The sequence below is a fragment of the Pelophylax lessonae genome (genome assembly GCF_965119305.1).
Source record: "Pelophylax lessonae genome assembly, chromosome: 3".
Classification (NCBI taxonomy): domain Eukaryota; kingdom Metazoa; phylum Chordata; class Amphibia; order Anura; family Ranidae; genus Pelophylax; species Pelophylax lessonae.
Window position 1 is genome coordinate 456,621,979 of NC_138770.1, and position 18,665 is coordinate 456,640,643.

At 44.7% G+C, this 18,665-nt stretch overlaps 1 protein-coding gene across 1 annotated transcript in view; it reads right to left on the reverse strand.

Moving 5' to 3' along the window:
* LATS1 (large tumor suppressor kinase 1) overlaps nucleotides 1-18,665 on the reverse strand; it is a 57,971-nt gene extending 39,306 nt beyond the window's left edge. The window contains exons 1-3 of the mRNA XM_082251593.1: nucleotides 18,656-18,665; nucleotides 8,383-8,883; nucleotides 5,768-5,909 (exon numbers count right to left, since the gene is read on the reverse strand). Of these exons, the coding sequence (XP_082107719.1) occupies nucleotides 5,768-5,909; nucleotides 8,383-8,736 (496 nt within the window). The 5' untranslated portion in view covers nucleotides 8,737-8,883; nucleotides 18,656-18,665. The remainder of the gene's footprint in view (nucleotides 1-5,767; nucleotides 5,910-8,382; nucleotides 8,884-18,655) is intronic.

Below are 18,665 nucleotides of genomic sequence, written 5' to 3' on the forward strand. Positions count from 1 at the left end.
GACACAAGGAAGGTAGTACAATATCTTCATTCAGATGAAAATCTGAAACCACCTTAGGAAGAAAGGCTGGCTTAGGATGAAGTACTACCTTATCCCTATGAATCACTAGGTATGGGGACTGGCATGATAATGCAGCCAGTTCTGACACCCTGCGAGCAGAAGTAATAGCCACCAGGAAGGCCACCTTCTGGGATAAAGTAAGCAAGGGAATCTCCCTGATGTTTTCAAAGGGAGGTTTCTGTAGAACCGACAAAACCAAATTAAGATCCCAGGGCGGTAAGGGCGCGCGGACTGGAGGAGCCAGGTGCCGCACCCCCTGGATGAAATTCCGCACCAAGGACTTGGTAGCTAAAGGTTTCTGAAAGAAGATTGCTAATGCTGAAACTTGACCCTTGATGGTGCTCAAGGCTAGCTTCTGCTCAACCCCTTGTTGCAAAAAGGCCAATATTCGAGTCACCGAATAGGTACGTGGAGGAAATCCTAAAGATTCGCACCACGCAATATAAGTCTTCCATGTGTGATAATAGACTTTGCTGGAAGTCGCTTTCCTTGCTTTAATAAGGGTAGGAATGACTGAAGCTGACAAACCTCTGTCCTTCAGTACTTGGGTCTCAATGGCCAAGCCATTAAACCCAGCGACTGTAAAGCATGATGGTAAATTGGTCCTTGAGACCACAGACACTCCCTGAGACGAAGTTCCCACGGAACGTCTGCGACTAGCATGTTCAAGTCGGCCAGGCCGGCTTGAGGAGACCAGCCTAGAATTTCTAGGACCACTGGCGCTGATAGAATCTGAACCAGGCGTCCCTAGAGGTATCTGGCCCCGACCATCCGAGAAAGTCTGGTCGTTTTCTGTTCCCACACATTTATCAGATACCTGATTGTTATCAGGAAGGGTGATCTTTTCTGGTTGAACCTCAGGGACCGAAGTCACCCGACTAGAGGCTACTTGGCCTATCTGGTCAACCAGATCCGATTCTTGTGAGGTATAGGGACTAATCTTAGGAAAAGGTAAAGGAAAAGATCTATTCAGGGAACGGTAACTACCGCTTCCTGTAGTACTAAAATGTTGGAAGGGAAGAATCGCACCGGTAGTAGTGGTTGATGCTCGATCTAATGTCCTGAATACTGGTGAAAACGTCCCCCCACCCTGAAACCGGGTGGGGGCGCACCTTCAGGCTGTGTACTCCTAGCTTCGGGTTTGGCTGGGTTGGTCCTCTGCTTGTCCGACCAGCCCTTCTTGAACCCTCCTGGAGGAGTCTTGCCTTTCCCGCTAGTACCAGCCGGGCGCCCTTTATGGGCGGTAAAGAAAGGTCCTCGCTTGTTGCGAGGTCCCTTAGCTTTAGCAGCCTGTGGCAAAAAAGTGCTCTTGCCCCCAGTGGCATCCTTAAGGATTTCATCTAGGTTGGCCCCAAATAGACGATTCCCCTGAAAGGGGAGATTTGTCAAGGTCTTCTTGGAACCTAGGTCAGCTGACCAGCATTTTAACCACAGCACACGTCTGAGGATCACCGCTGACATAGATGCATGCCCTAATAAGGGAGTAGTGTCCAAGGCTGCGTCACAGATAAACTGTAGCCCTTGTATAATCTGTTCCATCAAATCAGATGTCTCCTGGGGAATATCTTTTCCCCTAAGGTCTTGGCGTACCATTTTCGCCCATTCCGTAAGTGTCTGGGAAACTAGACCAATAACAATTACTGGTCTAAATGCTGACCCTATCAGAGAGAAGATGGTGCGGGACTCTGCTTCCATCTTTCGATCCACCGGATCCTTAAAGGACGAAGTGTCCTCCACTGGGATAACCGTGGCTTTATTCAGCCTGGAAATAGGTGGATCCACCACTGGTGGTACCGTCCATTTCTTAATGATGGATTCCTCAAACGGATAGCGTCTAGCAATACGCTTGGAAATAGTAAAGGTACGTTTAGAATGCTCCCATTCTCCTTTAATCTGATTACCGAAACATTTGGGTACAGGAAAAACCTTCACCGTTTTGATGGGCTTATTAGTACCAAAAGGAATCTCTGTTTCAGTTGCCTCTGCCGGTAAAGCCTCAAGTTTTAAGGTTTCCTGCACTGCCACAACTAGTGCGTCCACCAATGCTTCTTCCTGAATTATAGCGGGAGAAGAAACGTCCTCCTCACTGTCTGAGGGGGCTTTACCTGGGATAACAGCCCTTGCAGAGGAACCTGCAACTGCAGTGACCATCTCTGAATCTGAGTCAGAGGTGTCAGATAGTATAGGGGTAGGCGGGGGTCGCTTCCTTGACCCCCGTCCCTGACAGGCCGCCTCCACCCGAGCCACCATAGACTCCAAAATTGCTGTAAATGACTCTATACTCTGTGCACCGGCGGGTCCCGTGGCCCCCTCGAGGGAAACAGGTGGGGGAATATGTGTGGCAGGGTCCATGATAATTCCAGTCACTTCCTGGATAATATAATTCAAAAATAAAAAACTTTTTTTTTTTTTTTTTCAGACCCCCAGCGCCACAAAAGCCCCTTAGTGTTACCTGCTAGGGATCCCTATCGATCGAGAGAGAGATAGAGATAGACCCCCAGGCTCACCACTTGATGCTCAGAGTTTAACTGCAACAGGTTACAGCGCTGTCTTGACAAACAGGAAGTCTTTTGGCTGGCTGCCCAGGAAGAAAGGAGGCGGCTCCGCCCCTCTGCACGCCTTCCGGCGCCTCCCCCAAGCTCCACGAGGTGTTTGGATCACCTCAAACATGGCCGCCCCCATGCTGGAGACACGAGGCTACGCCAAAATGGCGGCTCGTGCGATCCAGCAAAAAAAATGGCGGCGGCCTGTACTGAATAGCGGTGTGCTGCAGGGCACACAACAATCTCTGGGGATATGGCGTGGTTGGCGGTACCGGCCCTGGCGGACCGCATGGCCATTCAGGAGGCCTGCTAATAGCTGGAGATCTGATTAGGAAGGCAGTCTACATGTCCGTGGCTTCTGACTGGTAGGTAGCTTATTCTTATCACCGTAAGATTCCCAGAATGCCACAGATTACATCTTTTTAACATGTATACAATTAGATTGTTAGCTCCCAAACCAAGTCTCCTGGCTTTTTGCACATAAAATCACACTCAAAGTAGGAGGATCTGTGTCATGTTATAGGATAGAGAGGGACTCTATCTTACCATACAGAGAGGGGCCCGCGTTCACCACAAGACCCGTCAGGGGAAAAGGGGGAACATACTACTCACCATACCGGAACCAGGCGGGCACCAACTCCTGACAGTACCCCTCTCCACCGGGGCGGGAGGGCTGTCGACCGATACGGACGCCGTGACTCATGGTCTTTGGCGTTTCAGCGAGACGTTTAACTCGCGGGGTCAGTCCTTTAATGGGACTTTGTCGCGGCCGACCCAGCGCGGAGCTATGGCCTGCACGCGCTCGTAGGCTGAACTGGAGTGACCACCGGATCTCAACATCCAGCCCGTCGCCCAGTTCAGCTTTCTTGCTTGAAGATCTCACAGGAACACTGGAGAAAAAAAGCTGTCTAAAAAATCCTTTAAGAAAAAATTCTTGTCAGGACCTAAGATCCCAGCAAGGTATCTAGGTCCTTACTCCTAACTAGACAGAAAATAACTGATTTGCTGAGGCAGAGAGAGAGAGGATATACCCTCTGGGACTGCCCCTAGGGTGTGGCCAGAGCTTTTTAATTTCCTGTCTAGTCCTGCTCCTGTGGAGGCAACATAACCCGAAGGTGGTGTATCACCGAGGACTACGTCTGTCAATGAGCGCTAGAGAAATGTCCTTTTCCGCTATGTTTTGTCATCAAAAATACAAAAAAAATCTACTGAAAGTAAAAAAACACTACGGCTGTTCGGGGCTTTGCCAGCACAGCCACGTTATTCATTTCAAGGAATCTGTGAATGAGAAAAACATGAGCCATTACCTGAAAACTCCATCTCCAGGAATCCTCCAGGAAGGTGAGCTCATATGAACATTCTGAGGATGACTTGGGAAAACACGTCATTATCTGATAACTCCTTTTCCAAGAATCCTCCAGGACGACCACATGAGCTTACAGTCCGGGAGGATGACTTGGGAAACTACAAGTTAGTGACTTGTAGTTCTCAATGGACTGCATGCGTGCTTATCAGCATGCTCATAGTCCATTCACATTTCCTACAGCTCTGTAATAGAAAGCCCATATAGAGGTACTGACATCAGAGCTGCAGGCAATGTGTGCAGGAGCCTGACATTGCACCTGCAATCCACTGATCGTGGGTGCAATACTCTGCAGGCTCCTATAACACACATGCTTTCACTGCAAAAATATGGCCATTTATTATTTTTTAAAAAAGGGGGAACTTATACGTTAAGACCCTGTGGGCAAAATACTGTTCTTTAAATCCACATTACAGCAGCTGGTGGCATTGAAATCCCATATTATTTGTGATATCATAAAATTCCATATTTAAAATGCAAAATCACATTTTGCCTATACATTGAATAATCCTATGACTATAGACTACATTTTGTCATTTACGATCCCCTCTTGACATGTGGTGGCATAAGCATGCCTTCTTGAGGAAGACATTTCCACAATGTTCCAAGTTGGGAGATAAAACCACACATGTAGCCAGGAAAATCTGAAAAGTCTAAACTCATCTGTGCACTTGCTCTAGGTTACTCTAATGACACACTGGATAGAGTATAGCCAGCATTACAGTGACATCCCTACAACCAGCACCACTGGTCAGCACAATGTCTACCACCTCTGGCACTCCCAGGCTTTGGTACAAAACTCTGTAAATTAGTTTGAACCATAAAAGAACAATGTCTAGAGTATTGAGTTCATAGCATCATTGCACGAGAAGAGTGGGTGTAAGTCTACACAATATTAACGCATGAAAAATTGGATTTTTGACTTACTGTAAAATCCATTTCTCTGATGTTCATTGACGGACACAGCTCCTAATTCTTCTTAACCATTGGGTTATACTGCCCCCTACAGGAGTAGGACACTAGGCAGGAAAAAGCTTGACTACGCCTATGGGCAGTCCCAGGGGGTATACACCAACACTCCGCTATAGGCACTCAGTTTTGTTACAAGCAGTGTCAGAAGAAAGCCAACTGTCAACGAATATCAGAGAAATGGAGGGCGGGAGGGGGGGGGGGGGGGGCGACAGCTACCTACCATACAAGGAACAGGGTGGGCATAAATCCTGACAGACCACCGCTCCATTGGGATGTGGTTGGCTGTCGGCCAGGAGGAACACTGTGACTTAGGCTGAGGCCAGGCCGTATGCGCACTCGTGAGATGTTTAACTCGCAGGCCAGCCCCTGTCCAGTGGGGCTATGACGTGGCCAACCTAGCGCGGAGCTGAGGCCTGCGCGTGCTTGTTGGCCAGACCGGGGGACCCTCTGGATCTAAATTATCCAGTCCGTCGCCCAGTTGATGGTAGATTCTCACAGGAACAAAATAGCAAAGATAGGAAAAAATCCATTTAAAAAGGAAAAAAATTGCCAGGACCAGAGATCACAGCAAGGAACTGAGTGCCTATAGCTGAGTGTGGGCGTATACCCCCTGGTACTGCCCATAGGCGTAGTCAAGTTTTTTCCTGCCTAGTGTCCCACTTCTGTAGGGGGCAGTATAACCCAATGGTTAAGAAGAATCAGGAGCTGTGTCCATCAATGAACAAAAGAGAAAGCAGTAATTTAGCGGATACAAAAGAACTATTGTATTGCTGATAATTTGTCCAGAGCACACAGAGACACAAGAAAGAAATGAACATTAGTCATCCACCTGGAGGTTTCATGCCAGCATTCAGGGGTCTTGCTGCAGCAGCAACTTGTGGCTCTCGATAGGGCTCTTGATAGCTCATAAACTCGATTGCAGCTTCAATGCTACGACTGTTTGTTTGCTGTAAGGCTCGGATCACCATATCCTATTTAAAAAAAAAAAAAAGAAATATAGAAGCTGATTTATAAAGAAATCACTTTCACTTTATGCTTCACAAATACCAAAACATTTTGCCAATATAAATATATAGGGTCAAGGAACAAAGTGAAAAATTGTCTTAATAACTCCATGTTCTGCAAATGACTAACTTTAAAGCAGAGTTCCACCCAAAAGTGGAAGCTCCGCTGATTTGCTCCCCCCCCCCCCTCCGGTGCCACATTTGGCACCTTTCAGGGGGCAGCGGATACCAGCCAAAGATTGGTACCTGCTCCCACATCTGTGCAAGGGTACCACAGCGACATACGTCACTTCAAGCCTCTCCTCCACCCCCCCCCTCCCTGCTGCCTTCTGGGAGAGACAATCAGGTCCCAGAAGACAGCAGGACCATTCAGAAAGCGCAACACTACTTGTGCATGCGCAGTAACAAACAGGCTGTGAAACAGCAAAGGCTTCACTTCCCGGTTCCCTTAGCAAGGATGCCGGTGCCTGCACCTGGAGCCGATGGACGGGTTGGCTTTGGATCCCGACATCGCAGGCTCCCTGGACAGGCAAGTGTCCTATTAAAAGTCAGCAGCTACAGTATTTGTAGCTGCTGACTTCAATTTTTCCCCCCCAGGCAAGACCTTTATGGTAATTCAAAGTCAGCCAGCCCCTGTATAACCCACCTCAGTCATGCCTCAGTTTTATGAGCAAGTAGTACCTCAATGGACTTTGAGAGAAAGATTTTATGATAAGTGCTAAAATGTTCATTTTGTGCATTGAGGAACACAAAGTCAGGAATTCAGAAAGTTGGGATATCCAAAGAAATCCAGCAGGGGGCAACGGGTAAGAGCCACTGACAGATTTAAGACAGAACCAGGTACTGTCTACAACAACCAGAAGGACCATTGTCCACATCTGAACCTACAGGACAGTGAAATGACCCACGGGAAGCGAGTGAGGATGAATCTAATGCTCAGACCTGGATAAGAATTTTGCCAAATGGAAGGACTACCTTGAAGTACACGGATTCAACAACAGAAAATCATCAACAGGTCAAGAAATATAACTAGAACAAACCAAAATAAAGAAGGGTCAATAAAATTAAACACTGGGTGGGTTACCAGCCTGAAAAACGATACCTAAGGGAAAACTGGTCCACTAGGTTAGACCCTTGGCACGGACAGGACGCATATATGTGGCCTCTCGGCGGGTGGGCCTTATTGCCGAGTGGCCGCATATATGTGGCCCTGTATAAACAACTTACCGTGCTGGGAGCAAGGATCGGGAGGTTTCTGATCATGTAACTGCGGTGACAGCCAGCCACAATGGTCACGGGACCCTAATGCCTGCATCCCGGCATTAAGAACTCTTAAAGAGCCAGGAGGCAGTCGATAGGGAGACCAGCCAGTCGGAGGATGACAAAAGGCTCAAACCTTAAAGTGGTTCTAAAAGTAAAAGGTTTTTTTTTTTTTTAATGCATTTTCTGCATTAAAGTGGTTGTAAACCTCAGACATGAAACATAAACAAAGCATATACTTTGTCTCAATTAAAGGCACTATGTGCCGGTTCACACTATAGAGATGTCAGACATCGCATTTGATTTGCACTGCGATGTCTGTGCGATGCAAATTCAGCCATACAGACTATATAGCTGAATTCGCATTGTATTCGGACCAAAGCCGTGCAGCACCCTTTTTTTGGTTCGCACCAGAATCGGATCGCATTGGTGTTCACACCTATGCAATGATTCCTGACGGAATTGAGAGTTCACACAGAGATATGCAAACTAATCTGGGGGTGTCATTAACACCCCCAGATTGACACTCCCATCAATTTGCATATGGCAGTGTGAACTGATCTGTGAGTCGGTCGCGGTGTGGGAAACCGCAGTGGATTTGCAGGGTTCCCGCATCGTACCAATATAAAACGGAACTCAGTGTCATTTCTGTCTGCTGCTTTGTTCCTCCTCTATCAACACGAATCACTTCTGACAATTTTTCCTGACACCGAGAGAAAAAAAGTCACAGGGAAGAGAGCCCATGCTGATTAACAGCCTCAGCTCTGTTCCTGTGTGCAAAGGGGTGTGTCCCTTCCCTCCAATCACCTATCAGAGCTCTCCTCACTGAGCTCAGTAATGTGTAATGGCAGCTCTCTGTCCCTTTTTCTGATAGCTCACACAAGCTTTATAAATTCTGGACTTTAAATGGCTGCAGAGAAGGATGCATATAAACAGGTACAACTGATGTAAGGATTTATTTCATCTCTGTATCACCTGAGGCCAGTCACTTAACTGGTCACATGTAAGGGTTTACAACCACTTTAAGGTAAAACATCTTTTAATAGCAGCAAACCCCAGCACAGTGTAGGAGAATGAAAAATGAAACTGTCTGTTTTAGGCAAAAATAACATTTAATAAATAGCTTTGAATGAGGCCTTTGGCATCTTAGACAAATTACACATTAAATTTCAATAATTACCAGATCTACCTCATCAAATCCGGCAGTCTGCAGATCATGAAGCATTTTTCTATTGACTTCATTTCCTCCTCTCTGAGTTAAATTAGAGGAATTTGCAAAAGGCTGTAGAGAGTTGCGAATCTCAGCCAGGGCTTTATGATACGTGACAAACTTGGGTGGGTTCCTTCCTTGCCTTGGATCCTCCGTTTTGGCAGGTGGTTGTTCAACCTTAGCAGCATCTGATGGTTTAGGAAGATGACGGAGGCTTTCGCGGATTTCCAGCAGCATCTGTCTACTATTGCCAGTATATGTGCTTGCTGGGAATGTTTTGGGCCTCATTTGCCTGTATCCCTCTGGCTTCTCCACCCTCTTCATGAAAACACATGTATGTTGGTGACGTCTTTCAGAAATAAAGCTAAAATTACAACTAGATTTTGTAGTGTAGACTTAGAGCTGGTTGCGAAGTTATCTTCTCAGTAAAGTTGTGTGTAGCTATGTCCAACATATACACAGAATTGTGACCTGTATTGGTAAATATATTAACCATAGTGTCAGCAAACCAGATAAGAAAAATACAATTGTATTAACTACAAAGAAACAGCTATACTCAACAATTCTGAAGAGCAATTGTTCCAAAATACCAATCAAGATTATCAGGTCTACTACGTAGCATCCACTGTGGTTATTCAACATCTACCGTATTTTCCGGCGTATAAGACGATCCCCCTAATTTTCATCTACCGGTAATACTTATACTTAGGTTACCTTGGAGATATTATACTCGGCGTATAAGACTTTTTATAAACTTTTTTTGAGGTTCAAAAGTAGTCTTATACGCCAGAAAATACAGTAAATGCAAGTTGGGCAAAAATCACAGTAAACATAAGTAAAGATAGAGGTGACTGCAGTGTTGGATAAAGGCGAGAAGGAGGTATGAGTCCAAACCTGCATGAGTTATCCCACCAGGAAGTTGTCACTGTGGACAGCCAATAGGCAGCTGAGGAATTTCCCATCCCGCAGCCATATGTATAGACATCCCTTGCATACGTGCTGTGAACCAGTAATCCATAAAGAGGGGGATTTAGTCTCCCCTCAAAAAAATTAAAAGTCAGCAGCTACAAATACTGTAGCTGCTGACTTTCAATAAAAAGACACCTGTCCAGGGATCCAGCACCGTCCTCACCTGGGCTAATGCTTCACCAGTCTTCAGGTCCCCAATGCCCGCATGTTTACTAAGAGAAGTTAGCTGAGATTCCTTGTGGAAAAGTATGAACATTTAGACAATGACTAAAAACAAAAACAAAAAAAATCTGCCTCTGCAGAAAATTGGGTGAATTTACTAAAATTGGAGCAGACAGAAACTGGAGTGCATGGTCAACAATCAGCTTCCATCTTCTACAGCTTGTTCAGTTAAAGGTGAACGCCATCTTTCCACCATGTTACACCCGTATTCAGGCTGCGACAGACAACTTTGTAGTTCTCAATGGAACATGAGTGTAGTAATCACCTTGCTTGTAGCTCATTGACATTTCCTCCAGCTCTCCGCCTCGGTTCACACTAGATGCAGTGCGAATTCGCTGCCGATTTTGCACTGCATCAAAATCCATTCATGCAAACTAATTGCGCAGTGCATGTAAAAGACATCCTGCAATCGGTTTTCAAAATGCAGTGCAATTTACAGAATCGGATTGCATGGGTGTGGTGCGGACAAAAAAGGGTCCTGCACGAGATTGGTGCAAACGCCGTGTGATTTGAGCCATACAAAACCATGGCTCAAATCGCACCCCAGAGACACCGCATGTATTTCACACAGGAATGTGCTGCGATTCCTGTGTGAATTACATGCAGTGTGAACCCAGGCTCAAACTGAAAGTCCATACCTCTCTACAGGCAAAGAGATGGAGGAAGAGTTTGCAGGTGCCTGGCAATGCACCCATGATCCACTGGTCGTGGGCGCAGTAATTTGCGGACTCCTGTGGAAAAAAATAAATAAATGCACATTTTTTTTTCCCTGTAAAAATAGGTACTTTTAGTATTTTTTTTTTAAAGGTGGACTTGATTATTATTACACAGGATTTAGAAATCACCATCAGTTTGTGCAGCACTTCACAATATAAAGAGTGACAAAACAGTTACACCAATACAATTCAATACAAGAGGAGGTCCCGACCCCTGAGAGAAGACCCAGCCTTTAAAATGGTTGTAAAGGCACAAGGTTTTCTACCTTCATGCATTCTATGCATGTAGCTAAAAGACCTACTGTGTGCAGGAGCCCCCCAGAAAAAACCTTTCAAATAAAAAAAAAAACAATACACACATACTCCATAGTTTCTGTAATAAAATTTTGCAAATAAACTTTCTTCAGAAATTTAGGCCAAAATGTATTCTGCTAAATTGCTCTACTAAAATTACCCAAATCAGTGTTTATTACCGTATTTAGTCTGTGTAACAGTTATAATCTACAAACTATAAAACAGTTGAAAATTGATCAATCCTTATGGCATAAAGGCCTCTCTCTCATTACTTGAGGCCCTAAAATGCCAGGACAGTACAAATTTCCCCCAAGCTATCCCCTTTTTGGAAAAATAGACATTCCAATGTATTTAGTAGGAGGCATGGCAAGTTTTTTTGAAGCTGCATGTTTTTGTCATTTTTTTAAAAAAAATTAAATAAAATGAGTTTTTTTCTCACTATTTATTTTTTTTCTTACATACTGTCACCAGTGCAGTACAATGTCACCACATGACTGGTGTGGCTGTGATCAGGGACGCTGACTGGTGACAGAACCCCTGAGGAAGTCATGCGACTGTGAGGATACGCGTGGGAGGAGTCAGGTGACAGAAGACTGTGTTTGTGGAACATACAAGAGCATACGGGGGAGCTGCTGCCCTGTCTGAGGATTTTTTTAAAGCGCACTGTCTCAAGTTTTAATGTAAGTGGATATTATGCAATAAACATGAAACCTTTATATACTACACAATGGGAGTGTATCTTTCATACTGAGGGGACGTGGAGGAAAGAAGTCCAGGGAAAGACAGCTTGGTGAGGAGAGTGGAAGGTGATTGAACAGCTGAGGAACCTGGAATTAACCCCAGCAGGGGAAGGCGATTTCCGACCTGGAAAGAGGTCAAAACAGGAGATGAGTGCAAGGGTTAAAAGGTGGTGGGAGTCGCTGCGCAATTGTATTAACTGAAATCCACAAGGGTGAAGGTGGAAAAACTGCGGGATATCAGAAGTACATTTAACCACTTGCCTTCTGTGCACTTAAACCCCCTTCCCATCCAGACCAATTTTTAGCTTTCAGCGCTCTCACAATTTGAATGACAATTGCGCGGTCATGCTACACTGTACCCATATGAAATTTTTATCATTTTTTTAACACAAATAGAGCTTTCTTTTGGTGGTATTTAAGCATCTCTGGGTTTTTTATTTTTTACAAAAAAAAAAAGAAAAATGACAGAAAATTTTGAAAAAAAAAAAGTTCTTATTTTCTGCGAGTAAATTTTGAAAATAAATACATTTTTCTCCTTCATTGATGTGCGCTGATGAGGCGGCACTGATGGGCACTGATAGGCTGCACTGATGGGCACTGATGAGGAGGTACTAATATGCCACACTGATGAGCACTGATAAGCGGCACTGCTGGGCACTGAGAGGCAGCACTGACGGGTGGCACTGATGAGCGGCACTGATGGGCAGCATCATCAGTGCCCACACTCCGTGCCCATAGTGCTGCCAGTCAGTGCTCATCAGTGCCTAGATGAGCAGGCACTGATGGGCACTGACTGGCAGCACTATGGGCACTGATGGTGGGCAGTTAGTGTGTTTAATGTACCTTGTGTAATCAGGGCACAGGTGATCAGTGCCCTGATTACATTCTTCTGTGTCCCTGACGGCTGATCGGCTCTCCTCCTTCCTCACATGCAGTCTCTGTGTGAGGAAGGAGCGCTGGCGATGAGAGATGATCCCATATGTTTACATATGAGATCATCTCTCATTGGACGGTCCGATCACGTGGTGAATGGCCGCTGTGATTGCCCATTCACCACGATCTGTGATTGGCTGTGTCCAAGGGACACGGCCGACACAGATTTTCCCCAATGCGCGCTCGCGGGAGCGCGCGGGGAGAGCCTGTGTCTGGGAGGCAGTTTAAAGACGGCCTCCCGAAAATGTGAGTCCGCTTGGCAGCCGTACTTCGGCTATAGCGTGGATGGGAGGAAGTTAAAGGGGAAAAGTATTTGAAAGAAGAAAAGCACTACAAATTGAATTATGGTCATCTGGGACGGTCACATTTGTTTTGTTTTATTTTATTGTACATGAGAAAGTTTGTCACTGAATAATAGCAGTTTTGTGGTTTGAAAGTAAGATTTTGGTTTTATTTTAACATTTATCAACATTTTTGATTTTATTTGGTGACAGTATGTAAAAAAAATATTTTTTTTTCAATTTTTTAAACTTTTTTTTTTTTTTTAACTGTCACCAGAGCAGTACAGCGTCACCATAGTGACACTATATCGCTCTGGGAAGGTGATCAGGATTTTGTTTTCGTACACTATTATTGCTTATTACAGTGATGGTCAGTGTATAAGCAATCCTTTTTACACTAAAAAGCATCAATTCATGTGACATTGTGTACTATTGGGAAAGCAGTAATTAGCCAGAGATATCACATGGTACAGATCCGCTGTGATTGGCCCTGTACCATGTAATCACAGTGATTGATCACAGAGCTCATGACAATAGTACACAATGGCTATGAATGAAAGATATTGTTTACAATCAACAAGCGATCGCGGTGATTGGCCACAGTGATCACTTATGCCCTGTACACACTATCAGATTATCTGAAGACTTTTGTCTTCAGATTTACCTTTTTTATGTAGTGCAAGGGCCTGCCGGATTGCATACAAATTGAAAGTGTTTAGGTTTGACCTCATATTATATGGTTTTGGTAAGTCTGCAGACAAAAGTCTTCAGATAATCTGATAGTGTGTTTAGGGCATTAGTGCCAGGGACAGCCGTCCAGTACAATGATCTGCTGTGTCCTGTGAACAGAGTGGGGTTGATTTATAAAGCTGGAAAGTGCGAAATCTGGTGCAGTTCTGCATACAAACCAATCAGCTTCCAGGTTTATTGTCAAAACGTATCTGAACAAGCTGACAAAGGAGGCTGATTGGCCACCATGCACAGCTGCACCAGTTTGTGTGCTCCAGTTTTAGTCAATCTCCTCCAGTAGGTCACAGATGGTGCAGCAAAATACGATATCCACATAGGATATCAGTTCCTACTGTAATGATACGGCCAGGTGGGAGATGGTTACATTTAGGTTTGTCTTCATATTACATATTTTTGGTTAGTCTAAATGAGACCGTACAATCGGATTATTATAGCCTATGACAAGTTTTAGTAAATTTCCTTAATTAGGTTTATTTGCACCGCAGTAAAATGTGAGCAGTTAATGTGAGCTCACACTGCAGGAGTTTAACCTCTTCCTGACTGCCCCGTGCAGGTATACTGCCGCAGGCGGCCCTCCTGCGTGAAATATTGTACCTGTACGTGACTCTGGGCACTGGGTCTGGGGGGCGCCACCGGCGACCTGTTTGCGATGTGATTGGACAATCAGCGGGTCCGGCAGACCCGATGTTCGCTGGCACCCAGCAATCTTTTTCAGAAGAGGCAGAATGGCGAATGCCTATGTAAACAAGGCAGACTGCCATTCTGTCAGGGGGAAAGATGGAGATCTTGTGTTCCTGCTAAGCAGGAACAGTGATCTCTGTCTTCCCCCAGTCAAAGCATCCCTCACACAGATAGAAAGCACTCCCTAGGAGAACATTACCTCTTTGATCACCCCGGATGTTAACCCATTCCCTGCCAGTGTCATTAGTACAGTGACAGTGCATTTTGTTTTGCACTGATCACTGTATTGGTGTCGCTGGTCCCCAAAAAGTGTCAAAAGTGTCCGATTTGTCCACTGCAATGTTGCAGTCCCGCTAAAAATGGCTGATTGCCAGCACTACTAGTAAAAACAATATTAAAAATTCCATAAATATATCCCATAGTTTGTAGATGCTATAACTTTTGCGCAAACCAATCAATATACACTTATTGGGATTTTTTTTTTTTTTACCAAAAACATGTAGCAGAATACATATTGCCCTAAATTGATGAATAAATTTGATTTTCTACATTTTTTTATTGGGTATGGTTTATAGCAGAATGTAAAAAATAAAAAAAGCTCTATTTGTGGGGAAAAAAAGGACATCAATTTTATTTGGGTACAGTGTCGCATGACCACGCAATTATCAGTTAAAGTAACGCAGAGCCATATCGCTAAAATGGCCTGGTCGTTGAAGGGAAAAAAAAATGTCGAGGTTAAAATAGAAATCCGACTTGGCAGCAACCTAATACTATGTTAACTCATCAAGACAACAGAAAATGACAGTTGAGCTTCTTTACTATGCTAACAGCTGTTTAACCATTTCCTGCAAATCGACGTACCTGTACGTCGGCTTGAAGAAGTGGTTGTACTGGGCTGATGCCTGCAGGTACTGTTTTTTAGAGCTGGCGTCTGGCTTTCTGATAACAACTGACACGAGTCAGCAGCCTCACGGCCATTATAAGGAGTGGGAGGGGATGCAACTCCCCTGCTCCGCCTTCTGCCGCTCTGCCCCGGTCCCACTGGGAAACGTGAGTGACCAGCCAGCGCGTCTGCCGGCTGGTAAGAGTCCCAAACAAAGCTGGATTTGACTTTGATTGGATCTCCAATGAAGTAACCCGGAAGCGACGTCACTTCCAGTTTACTCAGCTGCCAATAGCGCCGATTTAAAAAATTGACATTAAAAAACGCAGATTTCGGCGTTTTGAATACTTTTAAGTGCAATGGAGGGATTTTGGGTCTTTTTTTTTTTTGCTTTTTAGTGTAGATGTGAGATCTGAAGTATTTTTGACCCCAGATCCCTCCATAACCACTTAAGCCCCAGACCTATTTCGGACACTTTTTGTTTACAAGTTAAAATCAGTATTTTTTCCTAGAAAACTACTTAGAACCCCCAAACATTATATATATATATTTTTTAGCAAAGACTCTGGAGAATAAAATGGCGGTCATTGCAATATTTTTTCTCACACGGTATTTGCGCAGCGGTCTTTAAACTTCCATTTTTTTTGGAAACGTTTAAAAAAGAAAATCACATTTCACTGCATTTAAAAAAACAGTAAAGTTAGCCCATTTTCATCATTGTGAAAGATGATGTCACGCCGAGTAAATAGATACCAAACATGTTACAGTTTAAAATTGCGCACACCCGTGGAATGGTGACAAACTACGGTCAATAGAAATCTCAATAGGCGACGCTTTAAAAATTTTTAACGGTTACCAGTTTAGAGTTTTAGAGTTTGAATTATTGCCCACACTCTGGCGATACCTCACATGTGTGGTTTGAACAGTGATTTCATTCGCGGCTCGACTTCCATATATACCTTTTCTTTTGTGCGCGAGCTGACGGGGGTGGCTAAAATTTTTATTTTTTTTTCCTATTAATTCAATTTTTTTTTTTAACTTTATCACAGGTTTTTTTAAAAAAAAAAAAATCTGATCACTTTTATTGCTGTCACAAGCAATGTAAACATCCCTTGTGACAGCAATATGCAGTGACAGGTACTCTTTATGGAGGGATCGAGGGTCTAAAAGACCCCAAACCCCTCCACTGCACTTCCATGTATTCAAAACACCGAAAATGGCATTTTTGAATACACTAGTTTTTTTAATCTGCCGCCTTTAGCAGCAGAGTAACCCGGAAGTGACGACATGGACGCCGCCTCCGGGTTACGTCATCGGAGACCTGATCGAAGCCGCATCCGGCTTAGATTGGGACTCCATCCAGCCGGTGGGACAGGAGACCCGGGCAAAGCCACGGAAGGCGGGGGGGGACCCTCCTGCTCACCCGGGTAACGATTGAGCGGCTCCCAAGCCGCATCGGTCATTACCGATGGAAAGCCGACCGCCGGCTCTAAACCACGGTGCTGGGATGGTGCCCCTAGCTAGAGGCATCACCCCGGTATAACACCGAAAAGTTTGCTGACGTACCCCTACGGTAAGTGGTTAAAAAATGCAGATTTTGGCGTTTTGAATACTTTTAAGTGCAATTTGGGGTCGTGTAGATCCCTGATCCCTCCATAAAGAGTATCTCTCACTGCCTATTACTGTCACAATTTTTTTAAGAAACTGTGAAAATAATAAAAAAAAATGTAAAAGCATCCCGTGTGCTTGTGCAGCAAAGAAAACGCATGTGACCCACAAATGTAAACGTTGTTCAAATCACACGTGAGGTATCGCTGTGATCATCAGAGCAATAATTCTAGCAAAAGCCCACCACGTAACTCTAAACAGGTAACTGTTAAAAAAAATGTAAAGCGTCACCTATGGAGATTTTTAGGTATCGTAGTTTGTCACCATTCCACGAGTGTGCGCAATTTTAAACCGGAACAGGTTAGATATCTATTTACTCGGCGTGACATCATCTTTCATAATATCCAAAAAAATCTGGGCTAACTTTACTGTTTAGTTTTTTTTTATTCAGTGAAGTGTTTTTTTTTTTGCGTTTTGAAGACCACTGCGTAAATACCGGGTGACATAAAATATTGCAACGACTGACATTTTTTTCTTTACTAAAAAAAAAATAGATATTATGTTTACTCCCAAGTAATGGACTAGCAAAAGAAAAATATATATATATTTTAACTTGTAAACAACGTGTCAGAAATAGGGTAGGTCCTTAACCACTTGCCGACTGCCTAACGCCGATCTACGTCGGCAGTCAGCCCCTCACAGGCAAAGTGACGTAGGGCTACGTCACTAGCTTGTGAGGGTCTAGGGAGCGAGCGCGCGCCCCCGGAGGCGCGCTCCCGCTCCCGCGCGGTCACGGACCCCCCCGCGCGTGTGACCAGCGGACCCGATGTCCGCCTGTCACTCGGCGATCGGCGGGGGAGAGGGAGAATGTCAGGCAGCTTGTGTAAACAAGCTGCCTGTCATTCTCCTCGCTGTAAAGACACTGATAAAACGGATCTAGTATGTAGATCCGTTGATCAGTGTCCTTACAGCTCAAGCCACAGCCAATCACAGTAGAAAGCACGCCCCTAGGGATACACACAGCCCCTCCCTTCCAAATAAAGTTAACCCCTTCACAACCAGTGTATTTTTACAGTAACAGTGCATATGTATAGCACTGATTACTGTAGAAATGTCACTGGTACCCCCAAAAGTGTCACAAATGTCAGTCAAGGGTCCGATCTGTCCGCCCCAATGTCGCAGTACCGCAAAAAAAAAAAAAAAAAAAAATCGCAGATCGCCGCCATTACGCGTTAAAAAAAAAAACAACAAAAATGACAAAAATCTTTCCCTTTGTTAGTAAACGCGATAACTTTTGCGCAAACCAATCAAAATACGCTTTTTGCGATTTTTTTTTACCAAACATATGTAGGATAAAACAAATTGGCCGAAAATTTTAAAAAATTTTGATTTTTACTTTTTTTTTGGGGGGAATTTCATATAAAAAAATGTGAAAAAAATTGTTATTTTTGCAAAATTGACGCTCTTTTTTTGTTTATAGCGCATAATCAAAAAATCGCACAGGTGATCAAATACCACCAAAAGAAAGCTCTGTTTGTGGGAAAAAAAGGACGTCAAATTTGTTTAGGTACAGCGTCGCACGACCGCGCAATTGTCCGTTAAAGTCACGCAGTGCCGAATCGCAAAATACCCCCTGGTCAGGAAGGGGGTAAAATCTTCCGGGGCTTAAGTGGTTAATAAAGAGCAGTTCAATATTCCTGAACTTGACTGCCATATATCAGCAGGCAGGCAGTGATCGGCACCCAGCAGCAGCACATCAGCCCTGGGAAAGCTTCCCTATGCAGGAAAACAAACAGAACCTCTGTGTCGTCATCACGTCCACGTAACGCTGTCTCCAGGCCGCTCCGGCCTCTTTGTCCTGAACGTGCGCGCTGAGTGCCGAAAAAGTGTCACAGCCGTCCTATAATGAGCCAGGCGCCTCACTACCCCGTACAAAGGGTGACAGGACTGGGATGTGTGTGTATTGGGGAAGGGGTACTCCGCCCCCTTCCCGCTTTAAAGTAAACCACATATAGACGCAAGCATCTACTTTCTACGCTTACCCCGGTCCCCAGTTCTCCAAAGCTTTTCCCAACCCCCCTATTTAGGACAATGGTTTGCCCCAATCCGTGCTGAGTACGACTTCTCAGCCTGCCCCCCACCACTCCACGCAGCATTCTCACTGACCGCTAATTCC